Raw genomic sequence first — 16,419 nt, 5'->3', positions numbered from 1 at the left:
TCAAACTTGTAGGCCAATGAGAGTCAAAGGCACACAGACTCTCACCAAATCCGCTCTTTTTCATTATTTTGTTGATAGTTGTGCCGTGATAAATGGTTAATTGATGGTATACTTGGCCGTAAATTGGCCACTCCCGGTATCTGTGGTTATTCTCCGGGATGTTGTATAAAACAAATCGTGAATTTATACAGTAGAACTTCTATGAAATTTGCAATGCTAACAAAATTTCGCATTTGAGTATTAAAATCAGATTCTCTATTCAACTCGGCCTCGTCTTGTGAAGACCAAGAAAGCGTCTCATCTCTCCACTCTCGCTAAATATTGGACCATTATCCTTGGACCAGTCACTCTTTGTATACTGTCAGCGAACGGCCCAGGAAAAGACTATACCCAATTGGCAGTCTTCACAGGGGTATTAAAGCGAATGTAGCATGCACACAAATAAAGCAAGTACGCTGGAAAAAGGTTCAAGACAGTCGCGTGCTGTGTATAGGATGAATTAATCTTCTTTATTTACTAGGCTATGAACCACCTTGAGATTGGCAAGTGGCTGTATTTTAGACTGCACTGTAAAACTCAAAGCAATAATGCAAGTGTAATCATTAGGGGTATACTGTGATGAGAATGATATCAATGTGAAATTTGCGAAACGTGAAATACAACCACAGTGTGATGCAATGGCTGTCCCATAAAAGCTTCCTTTACGTAATAGATCTGTTTCATGTCGATTTGTCTCGTTTGTTCTGAGTTTCATGAAGTTGTGTAACGCAAACTTTGAAATGCTAAGATGAGGTTGCACGGAGAATTAGAGGCTATCTACAAATTTGTTTATACGTACATGTATATATATATATATATATATATATATATATATATATATGGCAATTCCACGGTAACTCGTGTTACAAATAATGGGTACATTTATGGGATAATATGCCAATATCTTTGTAATTGGTAGGATCTACAAGTTACTTTTTTCATCATGGGTTAAGTAGACATATACCAACTAAATGAATTCAAAAAGAAAAATAAAGGACAAACATGTTGGGATTCTTGAATAATTAAACTTTGGTAACTCGCGTTACACAAAAAGGACATGGTCAATTCTATAAAGACCTCTTTTTGGAAAGTCTCCTCATACTAGACAATCTTTATAAAAGTTTTCCTACCTTGAATTGATAGTGGGTTAGGACTCATGAATTAACACTTATCAAAGTTGAGAAACAATGACCTGGTAAAATGTAGGGAGCCTTTATGTCGGTAACTCGCGTTACATTGTGTCCACTAACACAGGGTGACATAAATTGATGACATACAACTGTTCTGATGGCACTGAATCTTGTGTTGAATATTTTAAAAGATGCTTATTTTTGTAGATGGTAAAATGAATAAATGTTAAACAAATATTTTACTAATAAAACCCAATAGAAGAATGCGTTTATGACTAAAGAGCTTCACTCCTCATAGAGTCCTTGAATATGTTTGAATATACCCAGATGGTTTTAGGTGTGTAAGTGCACTGTAGTTTTCAGAGTGTAAAGATGAAAAGTGTTGAAAGTCTTTTTAAAACAAAACATAAAAGTATCAAAACCTATCTACAAATTTACAAAAAAAAAAAAAAGCTTACAATCTTTCAAAAATTCAAATCCTATCTTTGAGGAGTGAAAATTAGTACATTTCTTTGCAACTGATTGACAAATAGACCAGTTCGTAATTCCACTTTGCGCATGAGCAGAAAAAGGTCATATGTACCAACAGGCATTTTGGTTTGTAAATTCACTGAGATTTTAAGCATCTGTGATGCGATGATTATTCATGCGATCCTTATCTAAATGATGCTTGCCAGCACATCCACCTGACAGCAAGAATGGTATTTTGCAATATAAAAGGAAATAAGCTATTACCACATTCAACCCAAAACAATGAAATGGATGCCTGCTGAATTATAAACTGATGGGAGTATTCTGATCCCCTGATCTAAATGCAAGTTAATTTGTTTTTGAACATGAATTCCATAAATTGTTATGTCAGGCAAGCTTATGCATTATGCCGCTTTGAAAACAAGTGATGTGCTGAACCAACTGAGAAAAAAGAAAGGTCATTTGTACCAATGTACACGAGCTACTGTGTAATTATGAACTGGCTTATTACCCTACATCGACGTAAATAAGCACTGAATTGATCAGTGTTTTAGTAGTAACCATGATAAAAAAAGTAATGGGCGTACATACTCCAGCAGTATTCATCAGTGGCGTATCTAGGGGGGGGGGGGCAAGGGGGGCACGTGCCCCGGGCGCCACTCCTTGGGGGCGCAAAAAAAAACGAAAAAAAAAACGAAGAAGAAGAAGAAAAAAAAAAAAAAAACGAAGAAGAAGAAGAAGAAGAAGGAAAAAAAAAAAAAAAAAAAACTCGCCCGGAAGGGGGGAGGGAGAATGGTGGTGGTGGTGGTGGTGGGGGGGGGGGGGGCAGAAAACCAAATCAAACAGGATAAAAACAAAACATCATGATGACGCGGACAAAATGACAATGTTTAATGTGTTCACACAAAAATTCAATGTTCTGTGAGCTGAAATACAAAAATTTTCGGCTCGCTCGCTGCGCTCGTTCGCCAAAATTTCTATAAAAAAGAAGGTAAGAACAAAACGTGATGATGACAAAATGACACTGTCTATTGTGTTCACACATGTCATTTTAAATCTAGCAGGCAAAATGTTTCACGGAGCAGCGGCTGCAATTTCTTTCGTTCTGAAGCGATCGCCAATTTAATCAAAAGAAGGCGCCAAGAGGGGGGGGGGGGCGCAAAAAACCCAAATCAAACAAGATAATAACAAAACGTAATGATGACGCGGAAATATACAAATTTCGGCTCACTCGCTCGAACTAATTTAGAGTATTTTTTTCAAGTCCTCAGTTTGTTGGTATAAATCGTTATCTATAAGGCCGTCACTATATCTTGATTAGAATTGTAAGATTTAATAAGCAAAAAATTACAAGAGTTTCATGATTTGTAAGCTGAAATACAAAAATTTTCGGCTCGCTCGCTACGCTCGCTTGCCAAAATTTGTATAAAAAAAGAGAAGAAGATAAGAACAAAACGTGACGATGACGCGGACAAAATGATAATGTCTATTGTTTTCACTCATGTCATTTTATATTTAGCAGGAAAAATGTTACACGGAGCAGCGACTGCAATTTCATTCGTTCTGAAGCTATCGCCAATTGGATCAAAAGAGGACGCCAACGGTTTCGAACATACGGGGGAGGGGGGCGCAAAAAAAAAATCAAAAAAGATAAGAAAAAAAAAAACGTAATGATGACGCAGAAATATACAAATTTCGGCTCACTCGCTCGTACTAATTTAGAGTATTTTTCAAGTCCTCAGTTTGTTGGTATAAATCGTTATCTATAAGGTCGTCACTATAATTGTGAGATTTAATAAGCAAAAAATTACAAGAATTCCATGTTTTGTAAGCTGAAATACAAAAATTTTCGGCTCGCTCGCTGCGCTCGCTCGCCAAAATTTATATAAAAAAAAGATAAGAACAATACGTGATGATGACGAGGACATATATACAAATTTCAGCTCACTCGCGCGCACTAATTTAGAGTATTTTCAAAGTCCTCAGTTTTTTGGTATAAGTCGTTATCTATAAGGCCGTCACTATATCTTGATTAGAATTGTAAGATTTGGTAAGCAAAAAATGACAAGAATTCCATATTTGTAAGCTGAAATACAAAAATTTTCTGCTCGCTCGCTGCGCTCGCTCGCCAAAATCTATCAAAATTCATTACATTTGAATCACCTTCAAAAAGATCCCTTTTAAGTGCTTGAAAAAGCATCATGTGGACTTAAAGTCCCTACCGGGATGGGGATGGGGTTGAACACTTTTTCAGAAAATAGGGGCGCAATTTTCGTGCTTGCCCCGGGCGCCGTTTTCCCCAGATACGCCACTGGTATTCATACCTAAGACCTCCTGATCACCGGACGGGCATCATCTCCACTAGACCACCGAGCTTTCGCCCGACAGCAAGTGTTGGTTCTAATCCTTATAGCATGCAGCAGGTACTGGGTAATTATTCAAATTCATGAAATTCCTCCATTGAGATGTTTTCATTGCAACTGATTGACAAATTGCCCTACATAAAACGTAAATATATGTAAGCACTGAATTGATCAGTGTTTTAGTAGTAGCCATGATAGAAAATCATGGTTATACATTTTACATTGTACATACTCAAGCAGGATTCGAACCCACAACCTCCTGATCTCCGGACAGGCGTCATCTTCAGTAGACCACCAAATAAGGATTAGAACCAACACTTACTGCTTTATAGCTTTCTGTAATAAAAAATTCTGTAATACTGATGCAGGGAATTAAGAAGATAAATTTCATGTTCTCATTCACTGCTGGATGTTGTACACATGCAGTGAAAGCCTGGCTAGACTCTTTAATGCGGCATGTGATCAGTGGCCTTGATTCTAGTATTATGCAATCACAGTTTATTAGGCTGCCCTCCTTTGTTTCAATCCAGCAGAGTGTAGTATAACACTGCATTTGATTGTTTTTACCACAATCTAGCTCAATTAAGTGCTAAAATTTGCTTATGTTGGGGGAATCTTGTGTTTATAGTCGGTAACTCGCGTTACATGCCGGTAACTCGCGTTACATGGTAACTCGCGTTACACTTTTCATTGACATTTTTTAATGTGATAACAGGGTTTATTCAAGTAAACATCCTGTGCACAGTATCAGGGTGTGATGAATTTAGAAAATTATGATTCCCAACAAATTACCTCCACTGCTTCCTTCAGAATGAAAAGTATTTCTTGTTTCGGTAACTCGCGTTACACGGCTCAAGGGCTGAACTTTCATGTGGTGATAAAAAAAAAAAAAAAAAAAATTGAAGGTGGCATAAAAATTTCCTCATGGGAGACTTAAGTAGAACCAATTTGCTTCTGTCAAATAAATTAATTGAAGTGCTAGCAGAATTTTTCTATAAAAAAAAAAATGTATATTAAGTTAAGCATGCATTTTAGCAATTTGTATGACTGAAAAATTGTCTTCTACATTTGCAGCTGTTTGTGAGTTTTTTTAACTTCAATATATGGGTATTACATAATGAGTAATTCTTTTGCAATATGATAAACTTGAAATTTTAGTGCCATGTCCACATTCCCATGGAATTGCCCTTATATATATATGTATTATACTGTATGTATATATACCTACACACATTCATGTATGTATGTATATAGATATATACGTATAGACATATAACAGATATGCGTGTGTGTTATAATATACTGTATACATTACAAGCTACTATCAAGAATATAAAGAGGACAAGTGAAACATGCCATTTAGCCCAAAGCGTATTTAATATTACAATTTGATGTTTTCTTGCGATATGTCAAAGTCATGCTAGTTTTACGATCTCAGCAATAAAAAGGAGTTTCTCTCTTTTACTGTTAGGAACAGAAAAATGTGAAGTTGTGAAAACCTATTGAGAAGTCAAGAGTAACAATCATTGTATTTGCTCACCACACATATTTTGTTCAATCTTTATCGAAACATTAACCCTCCCTCCCCCCCCCCCCCCCGAACAAGATCTGAACCTCCTATGCTTTTGATCTCGGAGCAAATTCATAAATTGTACTGTTTAACTGAATTCGCGTAAGATTTACCTGGATGAAAATGCGTTATTTTTTAACATGCAAAGGAGCAGCAACGCATGCAATGAAGATGACCATCATTACATTGTATCATTATTTTTTTTTCTTTTTTTTTGTGCCAGCATGGGCAAGGTTGTATCACGAGGAAAAACAAAATTGGCAAATCACGGAAGGTGATTTGGAAATAAAATCATACTGGACGAGAAGTAAACGGCAACTTCAAAACTTCTAATATGAGAAGGGGAAAAGAGATGCGGGGGGGGGGGAGAGAAAAAAAAAACACTTCGCACAATGGGAAGAGTTACATCTGGACGATCCCACAATTTAAGATCGCTTGTTTGTGAATAATCTCGGTGCAACTCCCTATATTCAATACTGAATGAATATTATACAAAAAAATATCAAAAGAAAATCAGACAAAGTGTAATTATACATGTAGTATTCCATATGTGACCGTGCACCTCAAAACGAACATAAAGTGGCACACACTGATTTTGCGTGAGGACTGAAAATAAGTGAAATGGGCCAACCTAGCCGAACTTGACTTTTTCACATTTTCTGAAAGAGCGGGTCTTCTTTTACATTATGCTAGAATTTGGTATCATAAAACGGGCAGGAAAGTGTGTGTTTTTTTAGCGGTTTATCTCGAACATTTTTGGTAGAATAGTGTGATTAGGTGTGTCTTTAGAATCTCTTTTTCATTTCTGAAAAACCTTGTCCACACTCTTCACTTTCAACTCTAGTAACTTTTGAAAGGATAGTGCTACTGCTTTGAAAGGTGGCATTAATTATGGAAAGAATGTGTTCATGAGGCATGCTTAATTTCAGTTTAATCTGATAATCCCTTCATTGTTGTTACTCTGGTGGTTTACTTCCTGTTTTTTTTCCCCATTCATCGCACAGCCAGCACGGTTTGGTGAAGATTAAGCGCTTGAATAGACACTGTACTTCAGAGCCTCTTTTCTCAGTTCCCACTTTTCCTGACTTTGTGCTTTCTTTCCAATATTTAGATAGGTTAGGAGAGTCCATTTGATTTGAGTTACACATCATTTTAAAGCTTAAAGTCTGCTTTTTAGAATATGGTCTTAATTAAAAATTCATGTCTGGCGACTTTTTGTTTGTTTTGAGGTGCAGGGTCACATATAATGTATTGATATCACAGCATGGGATTATTTATATTTATCCAGATAGCAAAAAGCAAGTTGCATGCCCACAATATGTCATTGTGACCCCATGCTAAATGTGGTAAATTGTATTGTTAGTATAATAAGAATCATATTAGTCTGTGTTTCGGGTGTGTACAGCAAAGAATGTGTAGCTCTTGTATATAAAAACAAGCTGTGAGACAACTTTTGAATCTCTTCTTTATACCACAATTTACAGTCTCTTAATTCTACACCCGGTTTTACACTCGTGATATTTCTTAACCAGTATGCAGTTATTGGATAAACACATCATATTTCACGAAACCTGAAAGAAATACTCAGAATTCTACATGATAAATGTTATAATGACTGACGATAACAACAAAGGAGATAAAGATGCTGTAAACGATAAGACTATAAAAAGTGACCGTTAACGGCATACAAATTACAAGAAAGTCCACCGCAACTTTTACTTCAGAGACGGTAAAGCGTTTCGTTTTTTTTTTTTTAATCATTTGATTTTCAGGTCTCCTCTCCCCGCCCCACCCCTATCTCAATCTCTCTCTCTTCTCACATGTCTGTCCAAGATTACTGGTTTATCCATTCAGCAATGGTCTCAAGGAAGCATATTGAAAGTCATCTTTCCAGCTCTTTACATGCTCACGTATATGCACCTACGGTACAAAAAAAAAAAAGAAAAAGATATATATATATATATATATATATATACATTTAAGTTCCTGGGTACATAATTTCGTTTCTTTTCTGCTTTTCAACAAGGTTATCTTTGTTTCATGTCACTAGAATTAGATAATTTTATTGAATCAGCTGTGTACTCAAAGAGACATTATTTTTGTGAGTCATCTACAGTACCCAAAATAGTGTAAGTGCTTATTGTCATTTTTTTGTTTGTTTTACGTGTAGGCCCCAATACATTAACGTCCCTATGTATAATGATGAACGAAAGTATGTCATTCAGTCTCTCAGGAATGTGCTTCAATACTGATAAGATTACACGTACCACGTGTTCACGTTAATGATGCATTTTAACGCAAATGCGAATTTACATCATCATGCACTTGGCCAATGTCCATGTGCATTTTATACTTTATTTGATTAATATTCTGCCATTGGGATTTATGATGTGTGTTATTGAGCATGGTGAATGTGTAGTGTGTGTGCGGAGAGGGTGTATACCTATAATACATATTAACTCTGAAACCAACTCTTGAAGAAGCCTGAAGTCTACCCCTCTCGATCAGTTGTATAACTACAGAGTACAATACGAAAGGAAAATAGTAATTTTCTTGACAGGGTTAGGGCTTGATTAGGCCTACTAGATATTTCATCCTTTCGCATCAATATTTTCGTAGAGTTCAGCAAGTGTATTTTTGGCGTCATTTTGGCCGCCTGAGGTGCCTTGGTGTCCGTCATTGAAACCATTTCCCTTTGGAGCTCCAGCAGTCTGCTTACTCACTTCGGCATAAAGTTCCTCGCCTCTAAAAGATGACACAGAACTAGCCTCAATTGATAAGTTTCCTTCCTTTTTATCCACATTTGCATACAGTTCATCAAGTGCAGTTTCGGCCCCATTTTCGTTTTCTGAGGTGCCTTGTTGCCCGTCACCGAAACCGTTTCCTTTTGAATGTCGATCTCTCTGTTTACTCACTTTGGCATACAGTTCCTCGCCTCGAAAAGATGACACAGAACTAGCCCCAATTGACAAGTTTCCTTGTCCCTTATCAACCTTTGCATAGAGTTCATCAAGTGCAGTTCCGACGCCATTTTCGTTTTCTGAAGTGCCTTGTTGTCCGTTAATGAAACCGCTTCCTTTTGAAGGTAGATCTCTCTGACTCACTTCGGCATATTGTTCCTCGCCTCTAAATGGTGACACAGAACCAGCCTCATTAGATAACTTTTCTTCTCTCTTATCCACCTTCGCATAGAGTTCAGCAAGTGCAATTTCAGCGCCATTTTCGTTTTCTGAAGTGCCTTGCTGTCCGTCAATGAAACCGTTTCCCTTTGAAGGTAGATCTCTCTGCTTACTCACTTCGGCATACAGTTCTTCGCCCATATATGTTGAAACAGAACCAGCCTCATTTGACAACTTTCCTCCTCTCTTGTCCACCTTCGCATAGAGTTCAGCAAGTGTAGTCTCAACGCCATTTTCGTTTTCTGAGGTGCCTTTGTGTCCGTCAGTGTAATTGTATCCAGTAAAACTTCCACCTCCCTGTTTATGCACTTTGGCATACATTTCCTCGCCCCTACGTGCTGTGACAGAAGAAGTCGTCATTTCGTCTTCACTCTTATAGCCCTTGCCATCGCATTTATAATCTTCTCGTGGAGAGTTTTGGAAAGAATTCAACAGGCTGTAGTCATCCGAATCGAATGCAGAAAGAAACTGTGGTGCCTGGCAGATAGTGATGTCATCGGGATCACCTGAGTCCACTTCATCGTAGAGGACTTCATCGGGGGTTGAATGGTGATGAGCCGTGCTGAAAGGGAAGCTCGTGGTGTTTACTGTCGAATCTTCCACAAAAGTATTGTCAGACGTCGGTTGGTACTTGGTCGGTTTGCGCTCGTCGTCCGTTGGGTTCGCCTCATCGATGCTGACGTATTCACTATTGTCGTAAGAGGCATTCCATTCCAGAGTTCCTCCAGATTGTCCATTCAATGAGGAATTCATTGGCCTTTCCTCCTCTGTGGTGTAAGTTTTCATCACACAGGTGGCGGACTCTGCGCGTTTGCTCATGCAATTGCTTGCAGGCCCCTTTGCAGATTCCAGCGAGTTGTACTCTGTTTCGTCAAACAGACGGACTTGCCTCGTCGCAGTCCCTCGACCAGATGTGACACTGCCGATACCCGTGGAATCAAGTTTATCGTATTCACATTCCTCGATTCCACTCTGCGGCTTTCTAGGCAATGTTTCCAGCAGGCACTGACCACCAAATGACTGCTCACTTGCCAACATAAGATGTGCAGTGGACGAGCCATGATACCTGCTCAGTTCTGAAGAAACGGCTCCATCCGAGATTCGCTGCATCTCGGTAACATTTCTGCGTACCTCGTCAGCATCTTGGTAAATGTGATCTTGATCAAATGCAGAGTCTTCTGCTCTTGCAGGGACGGGGTATCCATCACCTCTACTGGTATGGCTGACTGGAGGCATCATGGTATAAAGTGAGAGCGTAGCGTTGGCAACGTGATTAACAGGACCTGTAGGTTGGATGCCAGTCATGTCACCAGCGATCTGAATAGGATCGTGCGAACGTTTGTATCTGTAATGAGTTGAAACAGTTCTGCGTATTAGTTTCAATTATATTTTCCTTTTCAGTCACACTTTAAATTGACATTTATATATCACAGATAGCAAGAACCATGAATGTAATTTTGCACAATGAAAGTCAATCTTGGTAAGCATAGGGTTTACAGCAAGATATATTACACTATATTCTGAAATAAAATGAACTAGTGAGTATATAATTCTTCAGCTGTCCCGAGATACTAGTACACATTAGATGAATAAAAAATGCAGGCTGTCGAAAAAAAAAAATGCTTGTTTGATTTTGTTTTCTTTTCCCATGGGAAGGGAGATAGGTGACATTAGTGGCTGATTAATTAGGAACAGAGATCATTTTGTTTATTTTTGATCACAGTGGAATGATCGAGTAAGAAGCTAACTCTCTCAAGAACAACAGAAACAAGAAATAGCACGGACAAACTTTTATACGTAATTGCTTCGAAGATTTTTTCAGAAACTGCAATTTCATGGTCCCCAATTTGGAAAATTTTCGTTAAAGTTATAATTTAAAACCAGAACAAAACGAAAGACTCACTTTTTTCTTTGATGACACCAAGCCGTAATGATGAGCAGAAGCAGTGTGATGAAAGCAATAGACGAAGCTATCAGCGAAATCAGTAGGACGGGAAAATTGCCTGAAGGGGAGTAGAAATACATCGTATCACGATTTATCGGCCTATATAAGCGAAGCCTATAACCAAGTTATGAAACAAACATTTACAACTCCGTCAAGTCAAAGAGTCCCACATCCCCCATTTTTGTGTGTGAAAGTAAAAAAATAAAATAAATAAATAAAATAAAATGAAGATTTCTTTCCTAAAGGATGTGTATCTGTTTTTCTCTTTATGCAAAAATGCGTTATGTCGATGTGGTACTATATAATCACAAGCAACACGCAAAATATTCTTGCCGGTGTATTCACAAAATGATATTTTGTGAATGGTATATATGGGGTCATATTATCAATATCCTATACACTACTTGAATTTATTTCCATGTGTTTGTAGTACAAGCACAACATACTTATGAGCTTTAGTGTCAGAATTGATATAACAGATGCCACTTTAGTCTATTTATAAACATACGAGTCCCTTGACCACAGCAAAAGTGCCACTTGGCACTTCAATTGATCCGAGGGAGAAGACCTATTGACCGTCGGACGCGTGTTTGCTCCTTTAAAGAAGTACACAAGAAGAATTAGCCTCCAAGATAAAGATAAAGACAATGTATTTTACAATTGTACAATACTGCATAAGGTCATGTGGGGAGTTCCTTAGGTGCTGTACACTAATCAGTGATGTTAGATTGAGGATTTACTTTTGCCTTCTTGACACGATGGGATAGATGCGTTCCAAACTGGTGACTGTGTCGAACGACCATCGTTGGATGACGCCATACAGAACAACGTTGCACTACCATTGAGAACGTAACCTTCATCACAGTCTAGTGTTACCATGGATCCAAGCTGCCTGGTGTTTGAATCCCACTTTCCGTGTGGTACGTTATGAGGATGCTCACATTTCGCCTCTTTACCTGGAAAGGCGACTTTTATCGCCAGGAGTGTATTAAAATATTCATTACCCTAAAATGACCCTCTATTTCCAAAATTCCAGTCTATGCACGAATCACTACTATAGATGCTGTATATTTGCAATGGGTGTGTGTCCATATCTCTTCCTTCTTTTTTTTCTGTCACTTTGCATAATGGAAAATATACTTCCGGATGCCTCACTAAACGCTAAACGTGCTTGAGACAGGATTTCACGGTTAGCACTCCATTACTGTTTACATTAAAAGTCCATAGTTTGTATGAATCCCAATGAATCTCTGGAACTGTCGCAACTAAAGATTTGATCCTCATTCTTGAGGTCCTTTGTTCACTTCATCTTCATTACCTTGCCATTCAGATGAGAATTAAAAACAGTCGATATTGTGATTGCTATGCACCTCAAGCAATTAAGAGCTTCCGTTTGTGGGCTTGTAAAATATGCATTCGACATTGAACCATTACCTAACGATAAATGCTATATCATGCTACCATATGATGAGATTGTCGAGTCACATAGGCGTCACTGCATGACAAAGGTCAATGGTTGAGCATTTACCTTCAATTTTTTGGCAAGATGGGGTTGTTGCATTCCAAACTAGAATGTGTGTCGATGGACCATCGTTGGTTGACGCCACACATTGCAACGTTGCACTTCCAGTGAGGACGAAACCTTCATCACAAGTCAGCGTTATCATGTATCCAAGCATCGTAATATTTGAATCCCATTTTCCGTGCGATACGTTACCAGGGTGATCACATTTCGGCTCGTTACCTGGAAAGGATAAAACAATGATTATTGAAAGCTGTTTGGGTAAACGAAAACTGACGTAAAATAGGCGATCAATCGTGAATTACTGAGCAAAGTGACAGTTGTGAATCATGACAAATGTTGGGTTTGCTGTCACGGTATACATTTATTGTTCATGGTTAATACAATATCATGTAAAAGAAGTAAACAAATACCATGAGACTCGGTTTCCACATGCTGGCAAGTTGGAACTGATGCATTCCAGGTTGGTATGTTGCTGTCACTGGATGTCACACATAGCAATGTGGCGCTACCATTGATGACGTAACTATCATCGCAAATGAGAGTTACTGAAGATCCTAGTGACGTCACGGTCGAGTTCCAATCTCCGTTAGACACATTACCAGGATGATTGCAAAACATCCTTGGCGCTGAAATTGTCGAATGTGACATGGAAAGGGAGTAATGTATCACTTACAGTTGCAGTTATGTGCCTTCCCTAGGCTTGTCATAATTATTACAAAATGTTTTCGCTTTGCTTTGTTTTGTTTCTTACATTTTTCCTACTTTATTGTTTCGTCTACATTGTCATCAGTGCCCCATATTGTATCCATGTACCTATTACAGGGACCTTCGACTTTATTGTAGCTTGTTTTAAATGATCCCTATCATACTGATACTACTTTGCTAGATCATAGTATCGAATACTTTTGTACATTGACCATTACGTTTTATTTCATGTCGGGATAGTGAATTTTTCACCCCCTAATATTATATTTAACTGTCATCAATTTTCCTCTCCATTTTTTTTTTCTTCTCCTCCGCAGCATTTAATTCTAGGATCCCCACTAGCTCCCTCTAATTTACGTCTTGAATTTCAATTTGTTCTTTTTTTCTTCTTATCATTGTCCCCCCCCCCCTTCTCTATCTCTCTCCCTTCTCTCCACATATTCTCATCTCTCCTCTACTTACCCCTCCTTCGAGGGATTATTCGTCCTTTCTCCATTGATTCGCATTCCATAGCCACACTGTTCGCCGACTTCGTTCTCCTCTTGGTTTCATGAATCTTCACTGCTCTCCCCTATCTCCATGATTCTCCAACATTCAACTCCCTTCTCTTCCTCTTCCCTTCTATTTCATCTTTCCCCTTCTAACGATGTCCGAACATCTTACTTGATTCTCACACTATTCTTCCTTACCACTCTCTGTGTTCCTTTCTCTACTGTCTCCACTAGTGCAACTTCAACTTCTAGCCCATTACTGTCTCCCACTCTTCACTTTTTGCCCTCCTCACAACCCCCACATGTCGCTTCCCTCTTCGTTTCTCCTCTTTCTAGGCTCTTCTGCCAAACAACGATCCGGTTAAGGACTACATACGCATGGTGTCACCGCAAATCTTTCTTCCTAATTAGCTTCACCATGTAAACCTTCAAGCAACACATAATATTATATAATTATCCTGTACGTTTTGCGTTATTTTGTAAAATCGCTATTTTTGTAGATCATTCTCCTGAGGAATATGAAAATACATTGAAATTGAAACTGAAAATAAAATCGGGAAGGATTGTGTCAATCAAGGCCTTTGAATACTCGAAGAAGACTTCCAAAATATTCTGAGCATTTGTCTGGCTTCAATTCCTATTTTTCGGTTGTATATAATAAGATCACATGTGATAGGCTACCTCCAAATCTGAGTGAGGAGGATTGTATGCCAAACATGCATTTGACATCCTCCATTTTCATGCGAGAGACAAGATAAAGTAACATAACAAATCTAAGCGTGTAATTTTGTGAGCTGAAAGTTTCACCACTGGTAAGATAAAACCTTTCCGCTACATCGCTGATTTTTACGGACCTTAACTATTCCTTTCCATTGTCTGTTTTCTGTTTGTGTTGGCATGGTGCTCGATTTGATCTCTTGTTGAAAGACAATGCAAATGTGAGAGAGGCAGAGTGACTTCCTGGTTTCGATATGATAAATTACGTCACTATAGAAGTGGCCTGAAACAATGACAACACTTCTTCGTTGATTCTGTGTTAATAACGAAACTCCACATTTGTTTCTAATGTCTGCAACTTCAATGGCTTTAAAGGGAAATCTTCCTAAAATTATGTGCGGATTTTGGGAATTAAGAAAGATTAGGCAAACACTCTGGGGAAAAAAAAAAGTTTGAGAAAAGTCGCACTAATCGTTTATGGTGTTTTTATTCCATGTGCAGCCCTCTCTCTACAATATGTAAACGTCACAATAGTGGCTTTATGATAAAGGTATAAAGCCTATGTAAAAGAGCCGAGTGCTCATTTCGTAGCTTGTTACTTACTTATGGTGAGACAACTGTCATGCCTGACTGTCATTTTTCATGAATCCTGGAGGCGCGAGTTTAGAATTAAATTTACATTTAAAATTGAAAGTCGACAAAGCATTTAAAGCTCTATGGACTCCCCAGGAAATATAATTGTATCTTTGTTTGGCGAAATTCGCCAATTAAAAATAAATCATCAAAGACCCTTTTCTTCACCGTCTATATGAACTAAGGAAATGCATCCGACAGTCACAAGCATAGGAAAATGAACAGAACAATTTGCACAAAGATGCTCTTAAAACTGAGGTCTTACTCTCGACCTCTTCGCAAGATGGTATCGACGAGTTCCAAACTGGGAAGTAAGTCGACCGTCCAGGTCGTCCAACACACTGTAATGTAGCGTTACCATTGATGGCGTGACCGTTATCGCATGTGAGAGTTACCATGGAACCAAACCATGTGACGCTGGAATTCCATTGTCCGTGTTGGACAATTTCAAGTTGGTCGCAAAATCCATAGGAAACTACAAATCAAGGCAATAATTATGAGCAATGTTTGTATCATTATTCCCTTGCATCATGTCCTAAAAATTGTTCTCCACTCAAATTTTCACTACATTCACTTTTTCCTTTCGGCAGAAAATCAGTAACAAAATAAGAAATATTGCAGTATGTTGCGCAATTCCCGTGTAACAATGACACTTTCCAGGGAAAAATGTTGCACTATCTTTATCGAAAAGTAAAATCACTTTGATAATACATTCATTTTTGTAAAGATAAATAAATAAAATAAAAGGTGAGTTGTGAAGTGGTGATATGCCAAATTCTGTCAATATGTTTGCATTACGTGAAAACTTACTAACTTTTACTTTTGTGTACAACTGCGACGGAATTTCTATCACTTTTGTCATTCATTCAACTAGATTCATTACAGTCAACTTGAAAGTAACGTTGTGGTAAAAAGCATCTTATGTAAGGATGCAACCTTAGTTTCACTTTGTTAGACTAATTTCAGTGCCTTTCTATACCTAACTCATTTACCCATGGACATGGTGGATGGAGTCAGCTCGTTATCTATTAGTATCTCTTAACAGATTGCTGTCATGCCACCTATAGAACTATCAATCTAACAGGTATTATGCAGCAAAATAATCTGGGATATTCTTGAACATCACTCACCATGAAATGCATTATATACACCGGGTCTGAAGTTCAGTTCGGCCATGCTTGGACATGACCATTCGTGGATATAGCGGTAGCCCAGCGGTGAGGAAACACCGTCAAGTATCTCTGATGACACGCAAATGCATGTGCCTTGGTGTACGACAGCTACATCACCGATTTGTTTCCGGGGTCGGCATCTGGAGACGCACTCCATTTCTGTCTCCACGTTATGTCTTGGTAGTCCCTGAAAAGGATCATTGCGCGACGAGGTCGACGGTTTTACGTAGCATCCGAGAAAACCTGGTTCTGAGAGAGGAAATTAATGTTCCACGGTAACAGAAATACAACACACCCGTTGATTGATGATAACTACTAACATTTTTATTGTTATTAACCAAGTCATGCAAGCAGTCTAATAATAGTAGTTTCTGCACATAGAGTCAAGTAATCATATATACAGACAAACAAACAAGCAAGCAAAAAATAAACAGATAAGCAAAAACAAAACAAGTATAAGTCGAACACACACAGAGTGG

At 38.3% G+C, this 16,419-nt stretch overlaps 1 protein-coding gene across 1 annotated transcript; it reads right to left on the bottom strand.

The window, feature by feature from the left end:
• Positions 1-8,162: 8,162 nt before the first annotated feature.
• LOC140227410 (uncharacterized) lies at positions 8,163-15,166 on the bottom strand. The gene is made up of 6 exons (XM_072307816.1): positions 15,034-15,166; positions 12,633-12,890; positions 12,226-12,441; positions 11,438-11,653; positions 10,656-10,755; positions 8,163-10,097 (listed from the first exon to the last, which is right to left on the bottom strand). The coding sequence occupies exons 1-6, from the start codon at positions 15,164-15,166 to the stop codon at positions 8,165-8,167; spliced, it is 2,856 nt and encodes a 951-aa protein (XP_072163917.1). The 3' UTR covers positions 8,163-8,164.
• Between the last annotated feature and the right edge of the window lie 1,253 nt (positions 15,167-16,419).

The sequence above is a fragment of the Diadema setosum genome, chromosome 4 (genome assembly GCF_964275005.1).
Source record: "Diadema setosum chromosome 4, eeDiaSeto1, whole genome shotgun sequence".
NCBI lineage: Eukaryota > Metazoa > Echinodermata > Echinoidea > Diadematoida > Diadematidae > Diadema > Diadema setosum.
This window is presented reverse-complemented; position numbering and strand designations above follow the sequence as displayed.